This window comes from Zosterops lateralis (genome assembly GCF_965231275.1).
Source record: "Zosterops lateralis genome assembly, chromosome: 2".
Lineage (NCBI taxonomy): Eukaryota > Metazoa > Chordata > Aves > Passeriformes > Zosteropidae > Zosterops > Zosterops lateralis.
This window is the reverse complement of record NC_139763.1, coordinates 20809209-20822945: the sequence shown is the minus strand read 5'-3', so window position 1 is coordinate 20822945 and position 13737 is coordinate 20809209. Positions and strand designations below refer to the sequence as shown.

Here is a 13737-nt window from a genome sequence, read left to right as displayed (position 1 = left end):
CAGGTCCCGGGCGGGGTTAGGAAGCGCGGCGGGGCTGGTCCCGGCTCGGAGCGGGGCTGGCGCGGGGGAGGATGAGCTCGGCGCGGCGCAGCCGGAGCCGCCCGAGTCCCGCTCCCCGCGGGGCCGCCTGTTAGTGCTGGAGGAGGAAGAGGAGGAGGAGGCGGCGGGCGGCCGCGGCCCGGGCGGGACTGGAGCTGCCCCGGCGGCGGGCGGGGAGCGGCTTTCGGCCGGAGCAGGGCGGCGGCGGCCCGGCGGCGGAGCGGCCATGCCGTGGCTGAGCGGCGGGCGGCGGCGGCGGCAGCAGCAGGCGGCGGGACAGGGCGGCGGGCCGGCGGCGGGCGGGCAGCGGGGCCGGGAGAGCTCGGAGCTGCCGCTGCCCGCCGGCTGGGAGGAGGCGAGGGACTTCGACGGGCGAGTCTTTTACATCGACCACAACACCCGGCAGACCTCGTGGATCGACCCCCGGGACAGGTACGAGGGAGATCCGGGGGGAAAGAGGGCCTGAGCCCCGTTCAGCCGGGGCCTGGCCCATCGGCGACATTTTCCTTCCCCCGTCCGGGCCGGCGGGAGGGTGTGGGCGGCGGGGCCGCGGCCGCGGGGCGCTCGGGGGCTCCGGGCCCGGGGCTCCCTCACTCCGGCCTCCGCGGCCCAGCCTGGGGCAGAGCCTCTAGCCCCGCGCTGGTGGGTTTGTCGGCAGTGGTAATTGTTAAATCTGATCCAGAAAAAAAAAATAAAAAAGAGGCTTTCTGCCCCCCACATCCCCGCGGTGGGTGCTCGGACTAAGCGCTGTCTCGGTGCGGGGGGAGATGGGGAGGCAGAGCGCTGACACCGCCGGTGTTTATGGTTTGTACCCCTCGCGTACCGGGGCAGCCCCGCTGTAACCCAGCCTTGGCCATCCTGATTTATTAGCCGGGCTGAACTAATTGGCAGCAGCAGGCTGGAGGCATGCTGGAGTAATTTGGTAGATTACCTCCTCATAAAAGATAACGCTGCGTGGAGGTAAGCAAACCGGGAAATTCCTGCACTTAATTTGACAAATACGCGGTCTGCTGCAAATTAGCAGCAAAAATCTGCAGCTGCGTGGTGTTCGGGACAGCGTCTGCACGGCCCGGCGCTGCGTGGGGAGACAGGGTTAGGCCTTTTCTTCTCACTTAGGGAGAATAAATACGGGCAGGGCTTACGGCTTTTAGCAGAAATGCCTTATAAGCAGCATTTAAGCGTCGTAGCTGGAATCTGGTGGGAGCGTGGGCTCTGTTGCGGGCGCTGCCCGGTTAAAGACGGCCTCGGTTCAAAAGCGGTCGCCTAAAAATTTCCACGCGGAGTTAGTGAACACAAGTGTCAGTATTTTAGGTGTCTGCGAAATAAGAAACATATGTCTCTGTGTATGCTTTTCTATATTAAACAATGTTTTTATAGTAAGTGAAAGTTGGACAAGGACAGTTTGAACCTCAGCCAGAGCTACCTTGCCAGAAGTATGCCTGGAATGTTAAGCAGGCCACAGAAACATTTAAGCACAGTCTGGGTTAAAGACTGTAGTAATTTGAGAGATTCCTGTCGTTTTGCACGACAATGCATAATTGTTTAAATGGCCTAAATATTTACCTACCGGATCAAGATGTTTTGTCTCATTATATGGACGTACTTATGCATGCACATATTTTTTTCCTGAGATGCTGAGTATTTATTAATAGACTTTAGATAGCACACCTTTTGTATGTCAGAATGCACGTACACGTAGTTGGGTTACTTCTAATACCGTGTTGTAGAGGTAATCGATGTCTGCTGCTTCTCTGCGTCTCATCCTTTCCATTTACTTTCAGAGAGTGTGTGGTTATGTTTTCTATATGATCTTCTATACAGACAATAACAGAAAAGATTTAGCCTTTTACTACAGTGTTAAAATTGAGTTACTGTTCAACTTACGTAGTATTGCTAAAATTATGGCTCCATGTTTGGAAGAAATAATTGAAATGCCACACGTTGCTTGAAATTTTGTCTAAGTATTTCACTCCAAGGTTTAAACTTAGATCTATTTTTCACATTGGGCAAGAGCAGGCTATGGAGCAGAGATCGAGACATTTGCATTGGAGCAGATAGAAAAGAAATGATGTTTTCGTGAGCGTGTTATCAGTAGTTTGTACAGAATTCAAGTAGCAGGACTGCTGAGTTAGTATCTCTTTGAGAATACTGCTGTTATTTTAGTGACCTGTTTGGGTTTTGCATGGTGGAAAGTGACCAGTCTTTTTGGGTTTCATTGCAGCTATTCAAATTCCCATAAGCAGCAGCAAAGTAGGAAAGGATCAAGGTAGTTGTTTTCTGAGGAAGTTTGGGAAAGAAAGGTAAGAGCAGCAGTGAAGTGGTATTGAAGATGTATTTTTGCAAAAAGTGGTTTAAGTAGTGGGTAGAATAACCTACTTGTGTCATATGTACTTCAGCATTATGAGTTAGGCATAGAGTGACAGAGTTCAGCCCCCCTTTCTGTGTTTGGGTGGTTTTATTTCTGCCCAGGAGGAATTGGACAAAGCTATGAGACCTCAGGCCGTGCTTCACTTGGTCAAGGGCTCTGAGAATCAGCACTTCCAAGCTTTCCTATGGCTAGTAGTCTCTAAGCATCTCCACAGGCTCCGCTTTCCATTTAGCTGGCACTCAGTAGTTCGTTTTTTGTTTTTCTTTTCAGGTCCCCCTGAGATTTCTGAGCCTTTTGTATAGTTTGGTTAGTGAATTTTATTTGAAATAATTATTCAATTAAAAATCCCACCACAAAACAAAACAAATTTCCCTCCCCCATTGTTTTTCCCATTGAAGCCAAAAAGACAAAGAAATCCTAATTGGAGAAGTGCTCTATAAAGGATTTTGGAGTTCAGGAAAGAGAAGATGATGAGGTAAGGAAGGCAAGTAAGAATAATAGAGACTGAGAAAGAAAAAAAAAAAAAAAAAGGACTCAGAAGTGGATACTTACAGGGATTTTCTGTGGTAAGAAAAAAGAGGTAGAAGAGTGATAAAATGAGCAGATTTGAGAAGGGTGTTATCCTTAGTATCAAATTAGTGGTTAGGCTCAGGAAGATACTGTGTTGCTCTGTGTGGATTGTGTGTAATGAACAGATTGTGGATGGTTCTTTAGCAGATCCTGTAGATCTCAGGAGGGAGCCATTCAGTGCGTGTTTTCATCTTGTGGTAGTAGTCGTCTTTTATCTTAATAGATTGTAAATTCTTCAAGGCAGAGAACTGCCTTTTTATCTTGTGTTTGCATAGTACTTGCTACACTGAGATTCTGTTCAGTAACAGGATTGTAAATTAATTTATAAAAGACTGACTGTTTGTGGTTGATATTGATGATCCTTATGGCACCAGAGATCTTACTACTGTTACTGCTTGTTAGAAGACTGTTTTCAAGTGATTAGAGCTTAGACAAAATTCTTGGAGTTTGGCAAAAGCTTTCCAATCTCATGAGTCTTGCTAGATTTGCTGTATATGGAAACTTCACCTAAAATACGGGGGTTTTTTTGAATAACTAGAGAAGAGAGAGTCGTTCAGCTTCTTAATATGAGTTGTCCTGGATGTTTAGAATTTTGAATCATGTTCTTTTGGAGTGAGGATTTTAAACTTAAAAGGTGTAGGAGTGTTTTTGCATGAAGAAATCACCCATTTGGACCAGTTGGGGAGGAATTTTAAAAAAATCAGTATGGGCTTGGTTTTAACAGCTGCAAGTAACTTCCTGCAACATGGACTGCTGGGACTGGAGAGTTTTTCTGTTCTATGTCCTCATTAGCATCCTAATTCTGAGGCCTGATAGCTGAATGATGTGAGCACAGGAGGAAAACCCTGGCCTTGTAGAAGAGGTGGGTTAGAACAAGCTATGGAGCAGACATTGAGACATACAGAGCAAGGAGTATGGGATCACATGGGGTTGGCCTTGGAATTTGACAGAGAAGGAGGGAGATTTGGTAGGTTTTGAAAGCAAAGCAGTCAGGAGCTAGGGCTAGGGAGAAGGTGGATGGCACTTGAAGTATGGGAAGAAAAAAGTAGGGGAACTGGACTGAAAACCAGTAGAGCAGGGAGAAACAGGTAAGGAGAAACTGGTCTGGTGAGGGTTCAGGGTGTGAGGGTGTCAGCTCTTTTCTTGGCTGTACAGGGAACCCTGAGGGAAAAAAGGGAACGCAAGAGGAGGAGGAATCTTCAGGGTGAGAAAATACCACGAGAGGCAGCATGCAAATTCTAGGTGAAGAAGGGAAGATGACTGGAAGGTGAAATATAAGAACCATGTGTGAGCTGTGAGTATGGGGGTCGAGAAATGTAAGATATGGGGAACAAGGAGATTATTGAAAGTAATTGTAGAGACTGGAAATAAGCAGGAAAGACTAATGGGTTTAAAACAAGGATTCACCTTGGTAAAGTCACTAGGCAGGTGTCTGTTGTTAGGAGGGCAGAGTAGAAAATGTGTGAGTACTGGGCAGGAAAGTCCAGAAGTGCTGACTACTTTTTGCTGAACTATTTCAGGACTCCTTATTCTCGTAATTTATTTGATTTTAGCTAGCATTTGTATTACCCAGTTAGTTGACTTCTCCTGTTAGGTGAGACAGTCTGCTACAACTGTTGCTTCCTCTGTTATGGCAAGTGGCACAGCAAGGTGTTCAAACACATGCTGATATGATGCTGCATAATGTGATTTCTCTTTCCCCAGACTGGCTTTATAAAGGAAAAAGAAGTTGTAAGTAAGAAGCCTAAATAAAAAACATATTCATGCCAGATATTCAAATCTAGAAAATTCCAGACTTAAAGTCCCTTAGCTACTGCTTGTTTTGTATTAAAAGAGCATTTTTACTGACAAATTATTTTCTCATAGGTTTTCTTGACTTATTTGATACATGTAGAGGAGCATCTCTAAGGGCAGATGGGAGAGCTGTAAAGTGATGAGAATTGCTTGTGAAGTTTTTTGCCCAAATTGGAAGATGGGCCTTTAGTGAGGCAAAGGATCTTTTGACATGCTGCCACGTGATAAGGTTAGAGAGTCAGTGGTCTCTTTGTCAAGGCAAGTGAATATTTCCTAGAGTATTGGAATTTATCTGTACAGTTGACAGTATTCAGCAATCCAAAGACAATCATAAGAAGCATTAAATGTTTTTCAAAAGCAGCATTTTCTGGGTCTGCCTTAAACCCCTATACTGAGAGTTGCAATTAGTGACATTCATTATTAGAATTCAAATACTTCTATTCCAGAACATCAGAAAGATGAAGGCAACAGTATAGTTAGTACCACTGCCATTTTTGAACATCGTCTTCAGGTTTGTATGTGTTTTCAGACTTTTCTTGTCTACTTCCTGTTTGTTGTATTTTGATGTTCAACTCTGTCAACTCATCGTTTTGTTTTGAGCTAATGCCATTTGTGGAATGGGAAGAAAACCGAGTGATTGTTGATCATTACTTCAGTCTTCTCTCAGAAAATATTTCAATGACTGGACAAATTTAAATCATATGCTGTAGTTGACTGTGATGCAGGTTGTTAATATAAAGCATAAAATGAAACCTGTAAGGTACAGAAATGTATTTCTGGAAGTGATTATTTGAAAATGTTTAAAGTGGAGTAGAACTGTTGAAATACTAATTTGGTTGTGATTTTATAGAGTTGGTTTCCAGGCTGTTGTTACCAAGCTCGTAAGAGATGAAGAAGCTTGGAAATGAAAAAAAAAAGATTTGTTGAATGAGGATAGATCTGGAAAATATGCTCTCCCATGAGCGGAAAAAGTTGGATTTATTCAGTTGAAGAGGTGTTTAAGAAGTGATTTGAGTATTGTTCATAAAAAGAGATGATGCCAGAGACTTTAGAACTCTTCTCTTTGGTAGATTTGTAGTAGCATCTGATAGTCAGAAGTTAAAACCAGAAATGTGCTATGTTTTTAATAGTAGTAGATATTAGATGTCAGAGTAGTTTTTCCATTCTTTTACTCTCTAGGTGAAATTACTTGATTTTTTGCCCAATTTAAGTCTCATTAATTAATTTGAAGTCTCATTGTTTATGACCATCAATTTTACTGCCTCCATTGCATGATACACTGTTTGACCTGTATATAAAATACATATATCTAAGTATATCTCATAAAGTTTGGCAGAGCAGCCATCCTTTCATTAGAAAGTGGAGAGCTGCTCTATTTGGTTGTTTCTCTTTATGCACCCAGGAAGGAAGAAATCCTATTTATCCTCCTTACTTCCTTCAGGCATCTGGGTCACTGCAGTTGCACTGTTTGATTACCTCAAGTTGGCAATACAGTGGACTTGATAGAATTTATGTAAGAAGCATTGAATATAAAACAGTACTTGAGATCCAGATGTTTTGAATTTACTTTGTAAATGTCGAGCCTGGATGCAGCCACAGTGTGGAAGGGAAAGCTGTGCTGCTGTGTAGACTGCTCTCCTGGCATGTGACTGGGAATACATGCTGCAGCAATGTTGAGAAAGGGCTGCAGTGCCCTGAGCCTGTCTGGGAAATCTGCACATATTTGTACTTTAGCTCTTGCTCAGACTAATTCAGTAATATTTTTAAGGGCATGCTGTAGCTGACATCTGTTTTGATAGCTTTGCATATATATGCCATGCTAGATCTACTTCTCTGCCTTTCAGATATTTAACTTCATATTATGCATGAATCCTATGAAAATGTTTATGATTACCAGTGAATGAAGACACAAGCATCCTAGAATTAATGTTTCTTGGTATTAAGTATGCTATTCAAGCTGAGTCTTTTGTTTGATTGGTTAGATTCTGATTAGTTGTTAACATGTTACAATGTTAACCAGCTCATTGATGGTAAATCCTTCTAAGTTACTATTCCCCCCCCTCCTCCCTTGATCTCAGCTCTTTGATTTAAATGTTTTTAAAAAGTAACCTAATTTCTATTCAGATTTATATTGCTGCTGGAAAAGCAGTGCCTGTATGAAGTGAGCATTCATGCTTTCTTGCAATTTAGCATTGTTACAAATGAGTGCTACGTTTCTAGTCACTGAGTATTATAAATGTTTTTAATAGTTTTTCAGTGTCTTGAAAAGTAGAGGTAGAAGGCATCCACTGATCCTTCCTAAGATGAAAGGTTTTCCTTATAGTACAATAATAGTGATTTATGGTTTATTTAATTGGTTTCTTTCTAGTTAAAATACGTATCCTTTGAAAAATCTGTCTTAGTCTGCATAAAATTTCAAGACCTAATGCATGTGTGCTAAAGCATCAAAACATCTATTGAGCCACAGAAACCTCATTAACAAAAAACCCACCACTGTTAAGCTTCTTGACATTTTGTTGAAGGTGAAGGAGGTTTTGTGTGTGTGTAGCTTTTACCTCTTAATGGAAGTATTTTCAGCAATTAGATATGTAATATAGACACCTGCCTTATTGTATTTGTGTGCATGCTAGAAAAGATTAAATTAGCAGTTGTGCCTTGAGTGTGTTACAGCAATGTGATGGGTGGCACGTGTTATCAGGGCTGTTTCTTGAAGGGTTCTGTGACATGGTATTGACTCACATATTGGGTCTTGCAGACTGAGAAACCTTGATCTGTTGGAACTTGTCCATGCTTGAAACTGTCAGAGAAGCTACTTTGCTATTTTTATATATATAAATTAGTGTGCATCTGAGTTGGTATAGACATAGTGGTTGTATTTATTGTAATTAAACTGCACCAGGCATTGGGAAAAGAAAAAGTGGGTTTTTAAATTAGTGTATCTTCTAAAGGTTGTGAGGAGGGAAGTCTCTGCTTTTCAGGATCTGCACATGTGAGAGTGCAAGATTTGAAATGTCAGAAGGCTAGGGCTGGGATTTAAGTTTTATTATTCAGAGAAAAAAAATCCTATTTAGCCTTGGATTCTAGTGATTAGTGCAAGAGATAACAACTTAATGTTTTTAGCAAATATAAATATAGTGACAACACTATGTAAACATAAGAACAAATGACTTGTAGGCAATAAAAAAACCTAGAAACTTATCTATAGTAGAGCCCTGTTAACAAGTTTCACAGAGGTGCCTGTTAAATGTAATGTTGGTTTATATTTTTGTGTTGTTTGTTGGAACATACAGCTTTGTAAAGCTGTATGTGAGGCCAGACTGAACTATTTCGTTCATTTCAGCATTGTTGAAAAAAATAAAACTAATACTTTTCTGCCTACAGTTAAAAATAGAACTTCCTGAATATCTTATCTGCTGCAGATGTGACAGTTCACATTCACCAGCAAAGTCAGCCAGTATTGCAGCTTTTAAGTAATCTTCAACTTGTTTCTGGTTGAAAGAAGCATGCTAGAGAAAACACGCTCTAGGTATTTTTCCTACCTCGTTGCTTGCTGTGGGAGGGCAGGGAGCACGCTCAGCAAGGTTTGGCAATACAGCACTCTTGAGCTAATAATTCACTGCTGCCAAAACCAGTAATGTCCTCCCTGCCAAACCACATGGTCTCACCCCTCTCTTGCACTGGTACCCTTGCTTCTCTGACCTTGCAGTGAGAAAAATTAAAAGAAAACCCCAACCCTGTGCAGTATTTCATGTCTCTTTTTTGGGGAAGGGTAGTGTTCAGCTGGTTTAGTTCCCTGAGCTGACTTAACCTTTGGAGCAGATGGGTATTTAAGTGGTTTATGTCAATTAAGTTTGATTCAATAAGGAATTGGATTAGGCAAAAGTGATGAGTCAGTTTAAAACCTTCTTTGAGTAAGTCCTCTTTGTAAATGGCAGCCTTTACTACAGATTTTTAAAATACTCCCATAGTAAAGCAACACATCTCTAAGCAAGCTTCAAGTTACGTTTTAAAATGAGGGAATCAGTTTTCAGGCATAAGATGGATGTTTAAAGGCCAACAGAAGAAAAATAGGTGTCAGAGTCAGTTTTTTAGAGAAGCAGCACCGAAGTGGCTATTAGAAGGTGAGAGAGCTGCAAGTAGCAGAACCGATTTGGGGACTGAGCTTGTGGTATCATCACCAGCTTGGAAACACTAAAGACTTGGTGAAGTCAGTGGTGAGTGTTGCCATAGCTGACGTTGTTGGTGTGTGAGGGGATTGGACCAGATGTGGGTTTGGGAAGTGTGTGTGAGGGAAGCGAGTATAAGATCAAGTAGATGTGGAAAGGATCTTGACAGTGGAGCACTTCCAAGGAAGATCTCAGTCGGGTGTAAAAGTGTAGGGTGTGACTGAGGAATGGATGGAGCATGAAAAGGCATGTCAAGGTAACAACAAAAACCGCAGAGCAACTATTTGGGTGACTTAAAAGGTGGTTTTATCACCAGTGTTTGGAGTGAGAACTTGTCAAAAGATCCTTACAGTGCGTCTGGGGAATTTTTTAAGGGAGGTGAATGTGTACTGGTGGAAATTGCCAGGTCATAGAGGAGGAGGTTGTAATATTTGGATTAGACGAACAAGATTTTTGTCTGTCCTTATGGAGAGGAGCAGGGACTCTGATGATGTGTTCTTTTTCCTTGATAGCAATCTAGCCTATTCCATGAGAATAAATCCTTCGGTTCTTAACTAGTCATTAGTGGCAAGGAATGGGAGCGTAGGCTTTGTTCTGCCATGCCACAGGGTCTTGATCATTTCTTATTCTGTTCCAAATAGGAAAATTAATTTGGACTTAATACTATGAGAATGTACTAAAAGGTTGGCAAGATGTGATCTGTGACTTTAGTAGCCGATTGAATCCTTCTAGTCAGCTATTTAATACTGCTACCCACCTGGAGAGGCTTGCTCTTGGTACAAGTTGCATGATTAAATAAGCTGTAATGTTTCTCAGTTTGTTTCTCTACTTTTCTGTGGGTATTTCCTGGAGTAGGAAAGGCTTTTGCATCCAGTGATGAGCTTGGTGGTCTCCTTGTGGTTTGCAGGATGAAGGCAGTTCTGTGCTGTACTGTTCACTCTTTGGCTGAAGGAGCTGGTTGCCATCAAGGGCTGAGTTAGTAAATATCAAAACCTAAAGCAACTACATTTTTTAATTTTTGTTTTCAAAGACTTTTCTATTTCAGTATATTTAATTGGCAGTGGGACAAAAATAAAGTGCAGCGATATCAACACCCTTGAACCAGCAACAGAGAATCAAAGGCAATCTTTCATAGCATTCTGAAAGAGTTATTTTCAAGGTGAAATATCTATGAGAATCGTGTTGAAACTATTTTGACTTATATTGTACTTAGGCTGAAACTTTTTCGCACAAAGTGTATTTAGGATTCTTTATGGCAAAATGCAAAGTTTGGTATCAAAGTTGAAAATGCATAATACTTCAAAATTGATTTATTTAATGTTGGGTTGCAGTTTAAACAGCTAAAAATAAGACTTATAGAAAGCCTTAATGTACAACACTTTCTTAGAAAGAGTGACCTATCCATGTTTGTGAAGGCAGCTGAAGTACTTCATAATTACCTAATTCTATAGCATAAACAAATTGTGACCCACTTCTCAAAGGTGGATACAGTCCAAAGTTACTTGACTTGGACAGCAATTCTATGAGTGTTTAAAACAGAATTACAGAATAAAAAGTACACTACCTTGGTTTTTTTTTAGGGGGCAGCGTAGGAGATGGAGTTAGTTTGGAGATGGAGAAGGAAGCGCACGTGTTTGGAAATGACTTTGAACACTTGTGTGTCTTTTGCTTCCCCCAGATTACATCTTTTGGATAAGACTAAGAATCACAGTATTAAAGATATGATAAGACACCTAGATAAAAATCCTTGAACTCCAGAATAAGTTAACCACAAAACCCAAGGAAAATTTGATTTAATGACCATCATGCCTGTTGGATCAAACGTCAGTTTTAGTAGCGTCTAAATAACCTTTAATAGTATAATTGGTGATTAACACAAATTAACCTGACAATCATCTGTTAGAGATAGCATAACTGACCTCTACTTCGTATAGTTAAAAAAAATAAAATTGGAGGGAATGGTTTTAGATGAAAATGCAATTGGTAATTTGTCAAAATTTGGTTAAAAACCATGTATATTCATATTGTATATGCTTGTTTTCAGCTGTATGCCGTGTACTGATTGGCAACATTTGAAAAAAGTGTACGCTACTCTGTGTTGGTTTGAGTTGTCTTATTTTTGCTTTTCTGCCAGCTCATAGTTTATTCAAGGGAAAGCCTAGTGGTGCTCTTGTGGTTATGAGTGTACTGAGATTTCTGATAAACAAGCACCATGAGCTCAAGACTCTGCACAGGCATTTGAATACTACTTCTGTGCCTAATGTAGCTGCTCAGTTGGGATAAATTACAGAATTATTTTTTCAGAAAAATGTTCACTAGTACCAGCTTGCAGAAAGATGGTTAAAAATGCCACTTTGAAATTATGGGCTTGTTTTGTGCTTTGAGATTTCTCTCAAGTAATCAGATACAATCCTTGCCTCAATAGACTTGCACCTGTGAGCTTACATGTTCTTCATTTGATAATGCTTTGGAGGCTAATTTCTTTTTTTCAAAAGTACTTTGAAAATCCACTGTAGCCTATTTCTTAATTGCAGTTTGATTTTGATGCTTTTGTCTTGTCTGTATGGCAAAAACCATAGTTTTAACTAAATCTCCATATTTCACAAAGGTTTTAAGAAATAATTTTTCCCCAAAGGAAAGCAAAAGCATTTTAGTTAAAAATGGTTAGGTATTTTTTTATCAGCTGTACTTTGTATCTGGACTGGTTAGCCATCATTTTGTGTTGTCTGTAGGGGAGCTTTGGGAGTAAATGTCATGTCATAAAGAGGAATATCTGTTGTGAAAACTTCTTTTTCATTTCACAGTTCTCAGCCCTTGGAAATGCACCCTAATGCATCCATGATCAAGTATTTTAATGTCTTTGTTTATAGCCAGGACTGCAGAAAGAAGCTACTCTCCAGTTATCTGCACTGCTAAAAGTGGCTACAGTGTGTACAGGAGTTCAAGAAATAAGAGGTTGCTTAAGCCTTTTGCCTTAGTCAAGGGGAGCATGTAGAGAGATGGAAGGAGAGGTCCTAGAACTTGTCTTCATCCTTTCTTTTGTTTTCGTTGCGTTTATAATCTTTATATATTGAGTCCTGTGTACTGATTCAGCTAAACAGCTTCTTGATTTCTTATAACGTTGTAATGCGCTGAATTGAAGAACTGTTTTCTTTGATATTAGTGAATGGCTAGTTTCAGCTAAGTTCCTTGGAATTGATCTGCAGTGTGATTATTGTTCCTATTCAGGAAGCTGATGATACTGAGGAAAAAAATTAAGTGCTGAATCCTGTATACTTGTCTTAAGCAGAATTAAAGTGCTAAGTTGGTATTTTTTGGTTTGTTCTCTATGGGTTGGTTGCATTGTTTGTTTTTTTTTTTTTTAATAGAGTATAGCTACAATTTTCCCCCCAAGAAATAAACCCTTTAATTTTTGGTTTAAATAAAATCTTTCCCTTTAGCCTATTTTTGGAGTAAAATGTCAAGAGGTTTATGATCAGTCTGACTCTTGGATTCTGATGGATTGATGGTGCAATGAAGATACTGTATTTCCAGTTCTAGGAATTACTTTCTTACTGTAAAATAAGCTACTTTGTAAATGCCTGGATGTCCTCTTTAGTAGTTTTCTGTATGTACTTACATGAGCTTTTGGTGCAGTGTTACAAACTTATTCAGTTGGATATGATTGAAGGCTTTTGGAGCAAAGAGCATTTTTAATCCATGAGCAAGTATCCAAACACAAGTGAGTTGGAAGGAGTATGTGAATGATCTGTACCATGTCATTCAATCATCTGAAATTTCAGGCAATTTACCATTTACAATATTTGTTTATGGCTATAATCTAAGTGCTTCTGTTCGTAAACATAATTCTGATTTTACATCTGGGAGGTTGGAGTTCAGAAATGCTTGTGGGGCGTGATCCATGGAAGGTTTGCTGAGCCATGATTAGTTTTGTGGTGTTTTTTTGTTGGGTTCAGTTTTTATAGAAAAGTCATAGCAGTATTTCCTGTCATTGGCTGTAAATGTCACCCAGAATGTCTTTACTCTCTGTACTGAATCTGTTTTTAGGTATTCAAGGCCTTTTAGGAAATTATCACATACCTTAATTTTTAATAAATTTCCAGAAATGGCTTTTGGAACTTTTGACATAGATTTTGATATCTGAACACTTAGTCTTCTTGGAGTGCATCGTGTGCTTAGAAAGAAGTCTTAAGTTTTCTCAGAAGTAAATATTAAAAAACCTTGAACGTTTCATAGAATTTAGATGTAATCTGTTTTAATGATAGACCAGATTATAGGGTGGAGTTTTTAAAATTACTTAATGAAAGACAAAACAGCAAAAACTGGTGTTCATAACATTTGTCACAATATTCAAGAAATTCTAAATAAAGCTCCAGTTATTGTGGAAAGTAGTTCATTTGTGCAAATTTCTCCCATTGAAATACCAATACTCGTATATAGAGTGAACTCTATTGTAATATTGTGTTAGAGGAATTATTTCTGGGAGTAATCTTATATATCTGTCCGTGCCTGTTCAGGGCTTCTGTTGGGTTCCAGCGATGATGCAGCTGATGATGTTCTCTGGACATCTGCCTGCTGGGAGTGAGACGTGTCCTCTGTTCTGTTTCATAACCTGCCAAACAGCCCTAAGGCAATAATGCACTTTCATTACTATTGATGGGACTCAGTTTGGATTCTTGAGTTAAAGACTCTCTCTCTTTTTCTGTTTTCTGACTTGTACAAAGATTTTTGACCCTTACCTGTTTCTTTTGGAAAAAGTATCTGAAAGGGAATATTGGTAATTTCTTTTTTCCGACATGG

At 40.2% G+C, this 13737-nt stretch overlaps 1 protein-coding gene across 3 annotated transcripts in view; it reads left to right on the top strand.

Moving 5' to 3' along the window:
• The first annotated feature begins 250 nt into the window (after window positions 1-250).
• Window positions 251-13737, top strand: part of WWC3 (WWC family member 3) — a 98967-nt gene continuing 85480 nt past the window's right edge. For 2 of the 3 annotated variants that reach the window (XM_083854676.1, XM_083854675.1), the window contains exon 1: window positions 253-471. In XM_083854676.1, the coding sequence (XP_083710802.1) occupies window positions 266-471 (206 nt within the window). In that variant the 5' untranslated portion in view covers window positions 253-265. Of the gene's footprint in view, window positions 472-13737 lie in introns of all 3 variants that reach the window. The other variant, XM_083854677.1, reaches the window with a different exon arrangement.